The 17449-nt window shown below is 41.5% G+C and overlaps 1 protein-coding gene across 1 annotated transcript in view; it reads left to right on the top strand.

Annotated features, from left to right (window-relative positions):
* Positions 1–15964, top strand: part of LOC114561490 (survival motor neuron protein) — a 16862-nt gene extending 898 nt beyond the window's left edge. The window contains exons 2-7 of the mRNA XM_028587544.1: positions 37–225; positions 2007–2192; positions 10465–10620; positions 11397–11543; positions 14550–14586; positions 15596–15964. Of these exons, the coding sequence (XP_028443345.1) occupies positions 37–225; positions 2007–2192; positions 10465–10620; positions 11397–11543; positions 14550–14585 (714 nt within the window). The 3' untranslated portion in view covers position 14586; positions 15596–15964. The remainder of the gene's footprint in view (positions 1–36; positions 226–2006; positions 2193–10464; positions 10621–11396; positions 11544–14549; positions 14587–15595) is intronic.
* The last annotated feature ends 1485 nt before the right edge of the window (positions 15965–17449 follow it).

Below are 17449 nucleotides of genomic sequence, written 5' to 3'. Positions count from 1 at the left end.
TGTGTGTGTGTGTGTGTGTGTGTGTGTGTGTGTCAGTGGGCTGTGGGTGCTCGGTGTCGGGCGGTGTGGTCTGAGGACGGCCGGCTGTATCCGGCCACGGTGCTGTGTCTGGACGGAGAACGCTGCCGAGTCCGTTTCAACGGCTACGGGAACCAGCAGGACATGGACCTGAGCGCGCTCAGAAGCCCTGACGCTGCTCCTCCAACACAGAGACAAAACTCTCAGGTTACACTTCTTTTCAACCTTTTACAACCCTATTTTCCCATGTCTTTGTGTGTAAGTGACAGATAGGAGCAACAATCTTTGACATCGGTCCAGTATTAAGCCTCAACGCTGTAATGTAACCCTATAGTGCAAATGTGCATCGTCAATTTGGTCCACTAAAAGTTCTGTTTTTGCTGCTGACAGACTCCGATTAATATTCTCAGCATCTGACTACATTATGGAAAGGATCCCTACAGAGATAGACCTTTTAAAACCTCTTTAAGACCTTTCTGTTTAACCAGAAACAGCTCTTAAGTCTAATATACTAAACCCACCAGACTCCATGTAAATAATCAGGACTTTTAGCGTGTATAGAGCCAGCATATCTCCACCAGACTCCATGTAAATAATCAGGACTTTTAGCGTGTATAGAGCCAGCATATCTCCACCAGACTCCATGTAAATAATCAGGACTTTTAGTGTGTATAGAGCCAGCATATCTCCACCAGACTGCATGTAAATAATCAGGACTTTTAGCGTGTATAGAGCCAGCATATCTCCACCAGACTCCATGTAAATAATCAGGACTTTCAGTGTGTATAGAGCGTGTATAGAGTACAGAAATTTTGCCATGGTGGGCAGCCACTACAAAATCAATATAGAGGAAACACTGAATTCTGAGCTACTTTTCATGGTACATGTTACATTTTAAGGTACATTTCAAATAGGGCTGCAACTAACGATTATTTTAATAATCGATTAATCTGTCGATTTATTTTTTCGATTAATCGATGAATCGGATAAAAAAAACAAAAGCATTGATTTACATCAACTCAATACATACATACTTGTTGTTTTAGTTAATAGTTGTGTAAAGGTAAGTAACCCAAATAGCAGATACAGACAAGACAGACAGACAGACACACACTTATTCATTAAATTATTACCATCATTGTAGTAAGTGCAAGTTAAGTTCGTATATACACCACACACTATTATATTTGTCAACAATAACTGATATGGGACAAAGCACATAATATATACATGACAACAGATTGAAAAATAAATGGGCCAAAAAGGCGAGTGAATAAAACCGTGTCTTTAGTCTTGCAAACTATACCCCCCCTGCTTTATTACTGTTATTACCGAGCTAACGTTAGCTTGTCATGCTAGTCAGCTGGATAACGAGTAAACAGCAGCACCAGAAGAGCTCCTGGAGGGACGGTACGTTCCTCCCTTCAGACTGGAACAGAAGTAGGATAGTGTAGTGACTTTACCCTGCTGTTGAACTCCCTTCCTCCTCATCAAGGACTCCAACATGTTTACGTTTTAGGTGCTGACTCATCACCGTGGTGCGCCCGTGCCATGCCGTGTCGCTTTTGCTTATCTCGCAATTAACACGTTTCTGATTGATTTAGTGTGAAATGCTCCCACACCTCGGATGACTCGGGTCGTACTGATTTCTCTGCCTCCGCCGAGTGTTTCAGAACAACGTTACGGGTCTCTCCGGTCTCTCTCCGTATTTCCCTATACCCCCGCTCTGCTCTTTTTTCTTTTCTTTCGCTCCGCTCTGCTCCTCTCTGTGCTCAACTCAATTTATTTTTTTTTATTTCCACGACTAGGTGGCCTAATAGTTGCGCGACACAACGAATCGATAATTAAATTCGTTGCCAACTTTTTTAGTAATCGAATTTTATCGATTCGTTGTTGCAGCCCTAATTTCAATCTGTTAAAACCCCTCTACGTATAAACTAGTGTCTGTGAGTTTGTGTTTAAGTGTCCCGCTGCCGTCTGTGTGTCAGGACTGGAAACCCGGCGCTCGCTGTCGGGCCGTGTACGTGGAGGACGGTCTGGTCTACCCGGCTGTGGTTCTGTGGGTCAAAGGTCAGCGCTGCGGCGTTCGCTTCGACGACTACAACAACGAGGAGGAAGTGGACACCGACAGCCTGATGAACCCCGACGAGCTCCACGGACCGAGCAGAGCCAAGGTACAAACGCTGCGTACGCTGGTCTTTAGGTTTAAAGGGGAATGGAGAAAAACATTTTCATTTGTTTTAATTTCTCGCAACGCACACTAGGGCTGCACAATTAATTGCAATTTTATCGAAATTGCAATATGGACTAGTGCACATGTGTCAATAGATTTTGGCCCGCCTAATTGTGCGCAGATACCAAAAATACGGGAAACTCTTTTCAAACTCTAATTACGAGACACTCAAAGCAGAATTTGGCAGATTTGCCAACTTTGAGATTCAGGAATTCCCCCAGAAGCCGAGAGTTTTCATATTTAGGCTGTGAAACAGGTTGCTGTAAAAAAACCAAATGTAGGCCTAATCATTGTTTTTGCTTGATTTGCAAAACTCTACGATGGCTAAGGAACTTTTTTAGGGCTTTATGTCGACATAACTGTAAGTGAGAATGCTATAGGAGACATGCAATAATACAGTCAAAAATATTTGACTTAGATTAAATAAAAGCATGTCAAACTCTACATGTCTGGCCCCTGATGTGATGCTTATTTCCAAGTGTGGCCCTTAGTGAAGTTGAGTTTGACACCCCTGGACTAGTGCAGTATCCAAATTGCATGGGGCGCAATATTTGTTTTAGGCAAAATCTGTGTCAAACCGTTGTGAATGAAGTAGTGTGATGCTGCAGAGATGTCCCGGCCTGCAGACCCTATCCTACAGACAAGGGCAGCCTCCAGCTCACCCGGTGAGAGCGTGCGCCCCATGTAGGCGGAGTTCTTTGCAGCGGCCCAGGTTCGAATCTGACCTGTGGCCCTTTTCTGCTTGTCATCCCCCATCTCTCTTCCCCCTTTCCTATCTATCCACTGTCACTATCGAATAGAGGGGAAAAGCCTTCAAAAAAATATTTGTATCTTATTCTATTGTAGCCTGTTTTTAGTTTCTATTGCTTTTTGAATTGCCCTTTAATGTTTTATGTAGAGAACTTTGAATTGCTTTGGTGCTGAAATGGGCTTTAAAGTGTGTGTGTGTGTGTGTGGGGGTGTGTGTGTGTGTGTGTTTGGGGGGGGGTGTGTGTGTGTGTGTGTGTGTGTGTGTGTGTGTGTGTGTGTGTGTGTGTGTGTGTGTGTCTGACAGTGTCAGTGTCCGTCGGTGTGTGATTTCGGTACCCTACTAGTTTTATACATCACAAAGTTCACTTTTATGTGATATTTAAAAAATCGTGTGTTGAAGAAACTAGAGATTGAGACCATAAACTCATTCTGAAAATGTTTCCTGAGGTAATAAATGAAGAGAGAAGTGGGCTCATGTTCTCAGAGACTTCTATAGAAACAGAGTTGTGTTTGGGGCCAGTGGAGTCTCCCCCTGGTGGACGAATGCAGCTTTAAGGAGCTTCAGCTTTGGTGTCAACTTTTGTGTAGTTTTTGATGGGTCTTTTGAAGTTTTCGGCCCTTTTTTCCCCAACATTTTTGATACTTTTTTCAAAGTTGTGCAATGCAACTAGTTTTTAGTAGTTTTGTCTTATTTTTTTACAGTAGAAGCTTTATAGTTAAACTCTGTTGTTCCTGCAGGGCAGCAGCTGGCAGGTCATCGTAACCAACGGCAAAGTGGACTGGAAGATGAGGAAGAAAGAGGAGAGCCAGGGGCGAAAGAAGGAGAGAGGAGAGCCAGGGGGAGAGAGGAGGCGAAAGAAGGAGAGAGGAGAGCCAGGGGGAGAGAGGAGAGGAGAGAAGGAGACAGGAGAACCAGGGGGAGAGAGGAGAGGAGAGAAGGAGAGATCAGAGCCAGGGGGAGAGAGGAGAGGAGAGAATGAGAGAGGAGAATACCTCGCAGGTAAGGCTGCATTCCCTGACAGTATATAGAACCTCATCAGGCCTCCACATGTCCAGGCTACCTCACAGAGACAGTATATAGAACCTCATCACACCTCCACATGTCCAGGCTACCTCACAGAGACAGTATATAGAACCTCATCACACCTCCACATGTCCAGGCTACCTCACAGAGACAGTATATAGAACCTCATTACACCTCCACATGTCCAGGCTACCTCACAGAGACAGTATATAGAACCTCATTACACCTCCACATGTCCAGGCTACCTCACAGAGACAGTATATAGAACCTCATCACACCTCCACATGTCCAGGCTACCTCACAGAGACAGTATATAGAACCTCATTACACCTCCACATGTCCAGGCTACCTCACAGAGACAGTATATAGAACCTCATCACACCTCCACATGTCCAGGCTACCTCACAGAGACAGTATATAGAACCTCTGCACTGTGTGCAAGACAGACATGGACATCAGTCACCAAGGGGCAACAGGTAACAAACACAGTCCCATAAACAAATACTCCACACCCCCCGAAACATATTGATATTACAAATAAATGGATGATAAGAAAAAAGCGTTCATAGTGTCCATCAGTGATGGGAGTAACACTTCACAATTCATTGGTTGAAATGACTGCAGAGATACATTTGCGACACGGACATTATTTTCCGGAGTTGTTTACGCTGCGTTGAAGCAAGCTGTCCCATCACTGTTCCCCGTGGTCAGAACCAGAAGTCAGAGACGGTAACTGACAACATCTGTGTCCTGTCAGTGACAACCGCAATGTGACAGCGCAACTGACACATGTCGAGAATGAATGTTTAGTCTTGCTACACGTAATATTACATTTTATCAGGGGTGGAAAGTAACTATAGCCTTCCGTCTGCAACTTTGATTCAATTTTAATTGGGTATTTTTCATTTAATCCTAATTATTAGGCTACTTCTAGTCCACCACTATTCAGAGTCAAGTAGGCTATTGAATGTTTTACTTAACTATTTATTTTATAGCTTTAGTTCCTTTGCAGCGGCAGATTAATAATACAAAATAATATGAATAAATGATGATGTATTAAAGTGGATAAAGATGAGACTTTGTTGACCCCCTGCTGAAATTCACAAGCTACCTGCCAAGAATCCTCCCGCTTTTATTTTGGTGAAAGTAACTCAAAAGTAACGCAAAAGTAGTCCTTACAATTCAGAAACTGTAATATAACTAATTACTCTCAAATGACAGTAACTAGTAATCACTAATGTATTACATTTTGGAATTAACTTGTCCAACACTGGTGTCAATAGGCTAGCCTATCACACCGTCCGTCCTTCCCATTAGTTGGGGACAGTTAGAAAAGTGGTGGAATGGCTAGAAAACTAAAAGGTTTTAGAAAGGCCAGGTGCTGATTAACGTCAGATAAAGGTAACAGTTAGGCTATTTATGTGATGTGATGGCAACTGACATAATGCAATGTCACCTATGTCAAATTTTTAAAAGCGTATCTGAAATTATCTGACCCATGTTATTTATTAACCTATAATTGTGTCTCTGTCAGGCTTCCATCTGTGCTTTTTTAGTAGTTGCTTTAGGCCTATTTAAAGTTGCTTTATGAGTAAATCATTACTTAGACTACTTAATTTCCCTTCAGTAATCAGAAGAAGGCTACGTGTTAACCTGGTCTAACTCTCATCTTTAACACAGAAGTACTTAGGCATATTAGCTCTCTGCCTCCTGTTGGTTAGACTAACAAATATATGGGCACAACATATTGGACAGGATATAAGAAAACACTTGTATAGTAGTTTCACTACGCGCAGGGGCGCCGTATAGGGGGGGAAAAGTTAGGACAATTCCAAGGGCCCATGACTGACAGGGGCCCCAAAAAATAGGTAAAAACTAATATAAAATTATTAAACCATCATCATTCAGTATATATATTTCAAATATAATAGTAAAATTGACGATCTCTTTGTTTTTACTTGTTTTTGGCAGTAAAAGTTAAATATTCCCAGTGACCAAAAAGTAAACATCCATATTGACCGACCACCCCCCTGTATTTGCATGAAATGGTTTGGTCCTGCCTTAGCGCACTGCTTGATGGTGTTTAGTTGCAGTCAGTTGATGCGCCAGAACTACAGTGACCACAATGTTGCCAAGTAACGTTAAATCAAAATCTGGTTTTCAAAAAAGGAAAGAGAGAAAATAGAGAGAGAGGAAAGACAAAGGAAGAAAGGTGGGTGGTAGTCTGTGAGTGGTATTAACTTGTTGGCTTAATGTCCATTGTGAAGTAAGCTACAGACTAGTGCTAGCCTACATTTAATCACCATTTAATCAGTGCAAGGAAACGTTTAGCAAGATATTCATATTAAATCATTGTCCCTGCCCCTTTTAGCAGACTTAACAACAGATGAGTCAGCAGCACCCCAGTCTCCCCCTAACTGAGCCCCTCCCTGTCCCAGTGAAGAAGGTGAGCAACGTTGTGTTCAATGACATTAGCCAGTTAGCATCATTGCAGGGAGTCTGTGGGGATTTCTGTCTCTCTTGCTCTTTTTACCATTACAAAAAAAGAAAATGAAATATTTGTTAATGACAAAAAAATCAAACACATTAATAACAATTATTTTATCACATGATCATTATGAAATAAAATAAAAAACCTACTGTCTGTACTGGATGCTGGACAGTTGGAAACAGTGAGTAGCTTACCTGAGCCTGCATGTAAGATACAGACAATATTAAAATAATCCAGTTTATGTTCATTTAGATTGAATTATGGAATGACATCTATAGATACAGACTTTATTATTCCCATCATGAAGGGCAATTTATTTGAGAAGCTTGCACACACACACAAACACAAAAAAATCTATCGTATCTAATGTATGTAATAAAGTGGTGGTGATACAGAACTAGGTAATTTGGGTCAATGTTCTGTAGTGTTAGTGCTATTTATTAGTATATGGCAACCTTGCATCAAATAGTGAACTACATAGGCCAGGCAAGGCAGCTTTATTTATATAGCACATTTCAGCAACAGGGCAATTCAAAGTGCTTTACATAAAACATTAAAGAGCAGTTAGAAAACAATTAAAAAACAATAATAAACAAATTAAAAACATTAAAAGACAAGAATAAAATTGATAGTGCAGTATAAGAATAAAAGTTACAGTGCAGTATAAGAAATTAAAGTTAATAAAATAGATTATTTAAAGAAAAGCAACATCAAAAAGATAGGTCTTTAGCTTGGATTTAACATACTAGACTTGCAGGCAGGGGTTAAATCGGGCCGGGGCTCTCCAGGGCTCAGCCCCAGCACATAAGCCTACTCGTGTCCGGATGTGCCTGCTTGCTGCTTACAAAAAATATGATGAAAGTGATGCTTTTGAAAACATATTTCTGACAATAAATGAAAGATGTTTGAAATGGCATGTCTATTTTGTCTTTGAGATGACAACAATCAGAACACAACAACCCGCCCAGAACTGCAGACAATTCACCACCGCGGGTCAACTACACAACGCCAAAGTGTCTCCGTCGGTAGGACTAACCGACAGAATGCCGTCTCCTAACGGCGCCTTCACACTGGCAGTTGAAATCAGCTCCGTAATACGCAATACGCCCCCAGCGGACGTCGTACTGCACCGTTGAAGAGCTTCGAAAGCAATTTACAAAAATGTCAGAACAACTAGAAGGACTGATAAGTGTCTGAATGTCCGATTCTCTCTGACCTCTCTTATACAGATAGAAATAGAAAGGCTGCTGCGTGGAGTACAGTTGCCCAGGACGATGACCTGTCACGACGGTTAAATGTGTTATAGAGGTATAATGTCAACAGTTAGACGTCTGTTGCTAGCTAAGCAATTAGCATTAGCAGGTTTGTTTATCAGTACCATAGCAACGCTAACTTCCGTCGGATAGGAATCGCAAGAGTTAAATTTTTTGAACGCATCCGGATGACCAACTGACACGAGTTTTTCCGCACCGCACTCGTTCGGACCCATTCGCATGCGCTCTGCGAATCTCCACAGGAAATGAATGACTTCCGGTCATTTCGAAGCCGTATCGGAGCTGATTTCAACTGCCAGTGTGAAGGCGGCGTAAAGCTAAAAACCCCGTACGCAGCGGTGGAAGCCCGGTGCTCGGGAGCTCCACCGGCCGCTACGAGTTCATGTGGCTGACCAAGCCGTGGAACCGGTCCTCGCTGTCGCATCTCCTCCAGCGGTGCTGTGTGTGTGGGTAGTAGTAGTAGTAGTAGTAGTAGTAGTAGTAGTAGTAGTAGTAGTAGTAGTAGTAGTAGTAGTAGTAAAGAGAGAGAATGGGAGAAGGAAGTTTGTGTGAAGTGGACCTGGTGACCACAGACCCAAATCTTCTCAGCTGTTGCTACTGTCATATGCTGCATGTCTGTCTCTTCATGTGGCACATTATGTTTGGCACATTGTATGGGGCACTTATTATATCATAACAAGGTCATATAATGTGTAATCAAGTGATGACTGATTAACAGTAATGCAAATGACCTAATACCTGTTGATACTACAACAATGCAGAGTATAGGCTCTTAACCTTGCAGTTTTGCACATATCATGTAAGACTCAATTTCTCCATTTCTTAGCACAAAACTCTCCAGAAAGTGCCATTTAACGGTTTATTTTAAAAAAAAATTCCCGGACCCCCCTAGAGAGAGCCCCTCCACATAACTAATTCCAATTTAACCCCTGCTTGCATGCATGTACAAAACACCAGCAGTAAATATTGTGCTAGTACTAGTATTGAACTACAAGCAGCAAGACAGTTGCAAGCCTTTAGAGTTCTGTAAAGCTTTTGATGGGACAGTTAGGTCCTAGAGATGTGGTGACAACAGCTACGCAAAGGAGGCCCAATTGGATTTTTTGTCATGGGGCCCAAAATTCCTGGCGGCGCCCCTGACTACGCGTACAGCCATTCACCCACTCCTCTACACAGTAATAATAATTTATTGTAATCTAGAAGGTAGTGATGAGCCAAACAATGTATTTCCAGGTGGAAGAAGTTTCCATGGGCTAGGCCTCCTGTACAACAGTTTGTTTTCAATTCAATGTAAGGAGTGATATCCGTAATTGTATAACATATATGGTCTACTTGTATATGGTTATGGAGTAACTAAAAAATCTTGATTGGTGAAATTATATTATGTAGTATGGTGTTAGGTATCTCATAGGTTTTTCATTGGTGAGTGCAACGGTGGAGTGTATATTGTCGGTGGGCTGTCGGTGATTGGTGCGCGTGGTGGGTCTTGGGGAGGGGTGTCGTGTTGTACTTTTTTTTTATTTTTTTTATTTTGAATATTAATTTTTCTTTTTTTTTTTAAAACTATTCAAATATATAGTCGAATTTAGAATATTCGTTGACAGCCCTATAGTGAGGTGCCGGATACGGGGGCGATTATAGGATCAGACCTTTAGGCGGCGGGGGCTCAGCCCCTCATGAGAATGTGACACAGTGCCTTGCAAAAGTGTTGATTTAAAAAACATTGGGGGGCTTGAGTCCCCATAAAACACTGGTCTGTCGTCACTCGTCAGACAGTCCGGTGAAAACGTCTGTTTGTTTTGAACGCCTGCAGCAGAAAGTAAAGACTGAGTCAACTTCAGGAGAGAAAAGCAACCTGTCGTTAACCTGCGGTGGGTAAATATATACCGCTGACCCGCTGTCAGACCCGTCGGTCTACTACGAAGTTAAAAAGACGAAAAGTAAGCCCTGAACGGCCCGGGAGTTAGTGTAACAGCAGGCGACTGTGTCCTGCAAGAACACAGCAGTCGCTTCATCTCTCGCTTCTTCCACTTTTATTTTCTCTCTCTTTCCTAAAGATGCCTTCAAGTGCGGTTGGAACTGCTGCCGCCACTGAAGCTTTGAATATTCGCTGTTAAAAAGTCCTAAATGTCCTAAAATGATGTGAAAAAGAGACGCAAAACTACCACAAAGATAAAAGATAAACTGATTTGGCCTAAATCACACGCAAAATACAGAGAGAAGTCTTCCACAAACCGAGGGGAAACTCTCCATGTATTTATGATACAGGTCCTGTCACTCAGGGCTCAGGTCTGTCATCCTGGGAACCATTAAACCATTAAAATCACTTTTTAGTATCCTGGAAAACAGATTTGTCCTAGTAGAGACAAATATAATTAATACTGTAAACGTAAAATCAACCATCAACCTTTTGAATAATTGAGTGTGTTGTCTGTAAAGTTCCAGGAGTTCTTATTTAAAAATTATTATTTTTTTTTTTTTAAATTAAAAGTAATATTCAGTTTATTATGATTGGAAAGCTTCCCATCCTGGAACCCACACATCTTAGTATTTGCTTGATTTTTATAAAATGAATAATTTAGGAATGCATCTACCCTGTTCCATGGCCACCGTTTGTTTGAGAGATCGGGACGAAGCCGAGGCTTTACGTGTGTGGTGTGTTGTCTGTCGGCAGGTGAAAGAGAGAGCCAGTAATCGGAGGAAAGTGGAGAAAGAAGACGAGAAGAAGAGAGGAAACCAGCAGAGAGACGAAGCAGAGAAACCGGCCAATCACAGCTTCTCTTTCTTCCCTCCGTTTCCTCCTCCTCCGTCTCCTCGGTCGGCCTCTGGGGTAAAACAGACCAACTAAGACTCTGTGTTTATTTGTGATCTCTGTTGATCAGATATGATCCTTTATTTGTCACTGTACACAGATACAATGAGACATTGTTTGGAAACAAACCTGAGATGTCCACAGCTAAAAAGTTTAAAATGCTGTTTCCTCACTTCAATAATCTATCAGCAGCATGTTCAGTCTCTTCACTGCTGCTACTTCTGTTCACTCTGTGCTTATTCCCAAGGTGCAATTTGAGAAGAAAGCTTACTGAACATGCACGACAAAACATGCAAGAATTAAATCCCCTTTCCAGTATAGAGCCTCTCGGGCAAGCCGTGCTGAAACACTCATTCACTTCAAAATCCAATGGAAAAAGAATCAGGATGAAATATCACAACGTGGTGTCAACAACATACACAGCGTGTTCAAGACAGGGAGCGGAGTTCACTATGCAGCGAAAACAAAAGTCTTTAACCCAGGAAACACTTGTTCGTTCCTCTGGAGTGTTTTTAATCCAAATCCGATCTTTTTCACTAAACTTAACAAGTTGTTTTGGTGCCTAAACCTAACTGTCCTCTCCGCATGACGCTCACTTTTTCGGGCTAAACTCCAGCACCAGGGCCCCTGAACGGAGCATCATCTGGCGGAGCTCTGTAGCCGGCTCACAGTCACCTATTGGTGGTATATTATTGGCGGCAATATTTTATGTTCACACTGCACTACAAAATCATTTCCGTTTCTCTGAGGGGATTAATGACGTTTTCTGATTCGGATTGTGTGTCCCTCTCCAGGATGCCGTGGCCTTCATCCCTCCTCCTCCTCCTCCTCCTCCTCTGTGGGCGTTTGGTGGGAAAGAGTCGAGCTCTGCGGCCGTGGACGCCTCCTCCAGCATGTTGATGCTGTGGTACATGTGTGGCTTCCACACCGGCAGCTACATGGTCAGTGTTACAGCCATTTTGGTTTGTTTTGGTATTGATTGGTTTCAACCTCCCGCCACTCGGGGCGCTGGTTCACTGTCAACTACAGGTGTCATAACCAAGAGGCAACTGTTGCATGAATGGAGAAGCAGACAGCTTGCCTCTAGTGTAGTGACCCCTTTGTCATTCAAAAGAAAGCCACCACGGTTGATTTGTTTTAGACTTGTGAGGTAGATGCATGTTAGGTTTTTCCTTAGGGGTGTATTAACGATATTAGAGCTGCTCCCTCTTAGTGGATTAGTCGACTAATCGGTGGTTTTGGTCTTAGTCAGCTTAGATCTCTTTAGTCCATTAGTCATGTCTGATGCTGTTTTCACGCTGAATGACTTTATTTCCAAAAAAACGTACGAGCACATCTCTGGTAAACACAAGAATTAAAGTGGTGCTTTTAGCACGACTCTTTGTGGAGAAACTCAGATTTACAGATCTGTCCATTAAATCAACTAATTGATTAGTCGGTACAACTGAATGAGTGTGAGTCGACTAAGAATTTCTTTAATCGAGCACAGCCCTAAACGATATAATGTATGTATTCGTATTGAACCGTTTGGTACGAGTCTTTCCATTAGGTACGCATTAGGCCTGCACAATAAATTGCTATAAAATCGCAATCTCGATTCACCCCTGTTCACCATTATATTTTTTATTTTCTCCAATTAATTTATTGACATTGACATGTTTTAATGATGTAAAGACATGTTGAAGGAGTTCAGTTAGAGCCGTTATCAGGGCCAGATTTAGTCCAGATTGAGCCTGTATCAGGGCCAGATTTAGTCCAGATAGTAGGGCTGCTCTTGACTAAAGAACTTCTTAGTCGATTAACACTTATAGGTTTTGTCGACTAATCGATTAGTTGATTTAATTGACAGAGCTGTGCTCTTTGAGAGGTGGTTAAGACTAGAAAAGCACAATATAAATGTAGTTAATTAACCATCTGTAAAACTGAGTTTCTCCACAATTAATCCTGCAAAAGCACCACTTTAAATCTTGTGTTTACCATAAATGTGCTCAGAAGTTTCTTGGAAATGAGTAATTAAGCATGAATAAGCATAAAATGTATTTCATGGTTCATGTGTGCAATGAACATTACACTTCAATCAATTTTAAGCAAAAAAAATCCTGATTCATATTTTCCCCCGAATCGTGCAGGCCTAGTACGCATTACAAACCGAACGATTTGTTGGACCAATCCTATTTTATTTAGAAAATTAAATTAAATTGTGTGACATATAATCTTCCCAGTGCCGCGGCACTCAACAAGGCAGCCCAAACGACGTAACGCGCTGTCTGCCCCTCCCACTCCCAAAGAAAACCACTCTACTCCAGTCAGGCATGCTACGCTGAACTAGCTCGTTGTAATATGCCTAGTAACGTTAATGTGCCTATTAGTAAGTTATGAGGGTGATGGCAAGAGAGTGGTGGATGAAAACAACAACGGTATGTCTCATCTGCTACACGAGAATAGGCTACACCAGTGGGAATACTACAAACCTGTCAGCTCATTTAGGCCGACATCACCTCAGTGAGTCAATAACTGGGACTAGACGAAATCGAGAAGCAACACACACGCTGCAAACTATCCCCACAGCATTTAAGCAGCAATTTCCATCTGATTCAAACAGCATCACCACGGTGATTGGTACATTTATAGCTGCTGATATGAGACCCTACTCTGTAGTGGAAAACACAGGTTTTAGGAACATGGTTAAAGGAATTGAGCCCCGTTACACTATTCCTTCACGAGCCCATTTCAGCCAGACTGTAATTCCTACTTTGTACAAAAAAACAAAATCCCAAATGCTACGTTTCCACGTGCCCGGCTATTTTCATAAACGGACATTTCAACCTCTCAGTTTTCTAAAATAACATCGTGCACAGCTGTCAGTTTACAGAAAAGTGTTTGTTTACACTTCCCCGTGTGTATATATGCCGTCAGGAGCACGACACACCTGAAGGTGGCGGTGTATCGAGAAGCTAAAGCCCACGTTGGCCAATCAGAATCCAAATAATAGCAACAACAGCAACCAATCACTTTCTCTCTCTCTGTCGGCTGCCTAAACCTCCGTTTGTCTCAGTTTACGTGCAAACGCTCTGGCTGTTTTTAGAAAGACTCGTTTTCAGAGGCAAATTCTCTGTTTGCGTGTAAATGAAGGGCACAAATGAAGGGAAATGTCTTTGTGAAATGTTTTTCAAAATAACCATGTTAATGTAAACAAATCTCTGGCATTTCTTTCTTTTTGCTGTATTGAAAACGTACCAAACTGTGACACCCCTAGTTCTCCTTTATGAGTGGAAAGCAGCTGGCTCTAGTAGGAACTAAGTGGCTGTATTTTGTTATGTTACGAACATTAAGAAATAAATGATGTCATTGGAAACACTCTTTGGTCATTTACTACATGCGTCTAAAACAAATGGACTATGCCACTGTGGTGCACTGCAGTCAGTAACAGGTTTACATCCTCCAATCATCAGCAGTCAACACTAGGGTTGGGTTTGCTTTCCCACACCGATGCTCAAACAATACTTTGAACCCTTGTGTTGACTTCGGGTCCCGTTTTCAATTTTTGTTTCATATCAGAAAATATTGGACGTAGAAATAAGAGCTGAAAATGTGTAGAAGAAAAATGTAACAATTTAAAACATTGGAAAAAACAAACACAAGGGTTAAAACGGTGCTGATACTTTAACCCTTGTGTTGTCTTCTGTCGACCATGAAAACAAAACCAACTCCTGTTAGGGTTAGTTTGTTGTCCCTATCTCAACCTTTTAGCTGCTTTTTTCTACTTTTTTTGTTTGTTCTTTTCAACGTTTGGGTCCCTTTTATTTTCAAAATTGATATCGCTTTATCTGACTTTCTTCTTTAAGTTCAGATGTAGTTTAGACCTTCTGACGTGACCTTCAGTTTGTTGCTGAGCGGAGGAGTGTCTCTGAGAGTCTGAAGTGATGATGTGTGTTGATGTGTTCCAGGCTCAGCAGGGCTTCCAGTCCAGCTCCAAAGACTGAGGTAAGACCTGAACACACCTGTCAGGATACCCCCCCTCTTATCTGCTGCTCACATTTAAACTGTCTTAGTGGAAGGGATACAAGGAATTAGGCTAGATTTACACCGCTACCTTTGGTTTACAAAGCTGCTACGTTTCCTCCTCTCATTCCCCCTGCTCTGTTTATGCCCAGTCTACCAGGATGACGATGAGATATGAGGTTTGGGCGATGTGGTTTAAACAGAGATTAGTTCTTCTACTGGAGATAAAAACTCTAGGTGCACAGAGATCACTTTGGGCTCTAAACTCAAACACTTAAAAACCAGAACGTAGCAATGGGATTGTAGCCTTACTGGAGAACTCCTTTTAAATACAACATTAACAGTACATTTATATATTAAATGTGTAAATTCAACTTCAACAACAGCTGATTTAGCAGAATGGCCCAAATATAAGACTTATAATATGACTTTTAAGGCCATGTGACACCGGAATGAAATCCAGACAGCTAGCTAGCCTGTCTGTCCAATCTGAGTTTTCTGTCCCACGACTAAAACTACTTCTGAAGGTCCACATGTTCCACCAAAACCAGTTCCTTCCTGAGACTATTTAGCAGAGACACCGTGGCTCCGTCCGGAGCTTAGCCCCGCCCACGATGATTGTGATTGGTTTAAAGAAATGCCAATAAACCAGAGCATGTTTTCCTCCCATCCAGGAATGCTGTGTGGTCTAGCCAGGAAGGTCTGGCCATGAGAGACTAGTTTTGGTTTCATGTTGGCTACTGTGCGAGCGAACTGAAGAACTTGAGGGCCCTTTCACACCGACCTCGTTTGGTCTTTGGACCGAACTTAAAACTACAAACAGCTGAGATTTGGTCAAATGAAAAGAGGCGGTCTCGGTCGGATCAAACTGGACCGTGGTCCGGTTCGCTCCAACAGGGACAGATGATCAGAAAGTACAAGTTTGAGCATGTAAATTTACTCCGAAGAATAACCAAGGAACTTTTTTTTTTTTTTTTTTTCTCCACCACAGAAAGAAGAAACCTCCTTCGTCTTTTAGGTTTTATTTTTTTGCTTCACAGACCGAGAGAATTATGGGACGAGATGCAGCTGAGAAGATCCTCTTTTTGTTTCCTTCCAAAGTGCACTTGGACATTTCATTTGTATATTTTAAGACGTGATGTTATGAGTTGTAAGTTGAATGTTTTCCTGCTGGAGTCTGTCGATGGTCCAGCATGGAGAGAGCGTTTGTTTTCAGACACACACAGAGACGTTTGAATCTTTGTTTGAATCTTTCTGTTTGAATCTGTTGTTCTTTTGTTCAGTCGGTGAATCGCTGAAGAGTTAGACAATGAAATGAAAAATTATTTTTGTTATTAAAAACAAAAGGTGAATATCTGCATCTTCCTCTTCATGTCGTCTATAAACTCAGATCTACATTTTTAAGGTTTGGTTTAGAGCTGCAACTACAAAGATTAGTGGATTATTTTCTGGATGAATAGATTAGTTGTTTGGTCTCTAAAATCTCAGAAATTGGTGCAAAATATTTGTTTAAAAATGTCAAAAACCACATAAAATGCTACAAAATTTCAACAAAACAGGCAAAAAAAGGACAGAACAGACTATACACAACCCAAAAATACTAGGATAAGACACAACATGACTCGTTCATGTAGATATGATGGGCCAGTATAGGCAGATGGGAAATGTAATCCCGCGAGACTAGATATATTATTGCACATTAGGTTAGTTATCTCTCAGCAAGTTGTTGCACCATGATTCCAGTTAGTTTACATCTGCTTCCCCGTGAAATCCCGTTACGTAGTAAGTGGTACACATAACAGTTTTGCTTTTAGGACTACATATTTAACCATACATGCAAAAAAAATTCAATAAACGTAAAAATGCGACAAATAGACTTTGTTTTAAGTCGCGTCAAAGAATGTGTGTGTGTGTGTGTGTGTGTGTGTGTGTGTGTGTGTGTGTGTGTGTGTGTGTGTGTGTGTGTGTGTGTGTGTGTGTGTGTGTGTGTGTGTGTGTGTGTGTGTGTGTGTGTGTGTGTGTGTGTGAACCGTCAGTATTCAGGCTGCAGTTCCATGTAATGCAGATGTAATATCAAATGTGACCACAAGAAGGCGGCATAGAACAACTTTAAAATCCCATCAGAGTCACCTGAAGTTCCAGACTGTAAATCACTTCTACGTGACCTGGATTCTTCAGGCATCAGTGTTCTCATGTTGAGTCATGGGGGGAAAACCCACCCTGAAACACGTTTTAATAGAGGAACAGATACTGACTACTATTTGGCATTAATAAAAACCTAAATGAAAAAACAACAAAATAAAGATTTTTTTTAAATAGAAAGACTAGATGAATTGATTTTAAAAAGGCAACAAAGCTTGGAGTCACTTTTTAAAAATGATATTTGTGAATATATTTAATTGCACATTAGGTCTGATATCTCAGCAAGTTGTTGCTCCACGATTCCAGTAACTTTGCATCTGCTTCCCCGTGAGAGCAATTATTTACAGTTTCCTGCCATAGCAGACCCATAGATAAACATATGAAATGACATATCTACGGTAGTAGACCCAGTGACCTAGGAGGCTGGCCCACTCAACACACTCATACACTGTAAGCCAAATCTACCTTTGGGTATTAATAAAGTTACCTCGACCTTAACAGTGTGAGGTAATCCTGCGAGACTGTAGATAGTCAGACCGTACGAGTTTCTCCCAGAAGGATTGGAGCGTTTGGATGTTTTTAAGTCGCTGTTAAAGAATGACTAAAGTGTCACAAAAAGTCGCCAAAAACCAAAAATTAACAAGTAAACGTCTGGAAAAAGTGAAAAAAGAGCCAAAAAAATCTATGAAAGTGTTGGAAAAAG

Source organism: Perca flavescens, chromosome 9 (assembly GCF_004354835.1).
Source record: "Perca flavescens isolate YP-PL-M2 chromosome 9, PFLA_1.0, whole genome shotgun sequence".
NCBI classification, from domain to species: Eukaryota; Metazoa; Chordata; class Actinopteri; order Perciformes; family Percidae; genus Perca; species Perca flavescens.
This window is presented reverse-complemented; position numbering and strand designations above follow the sequence as displayed.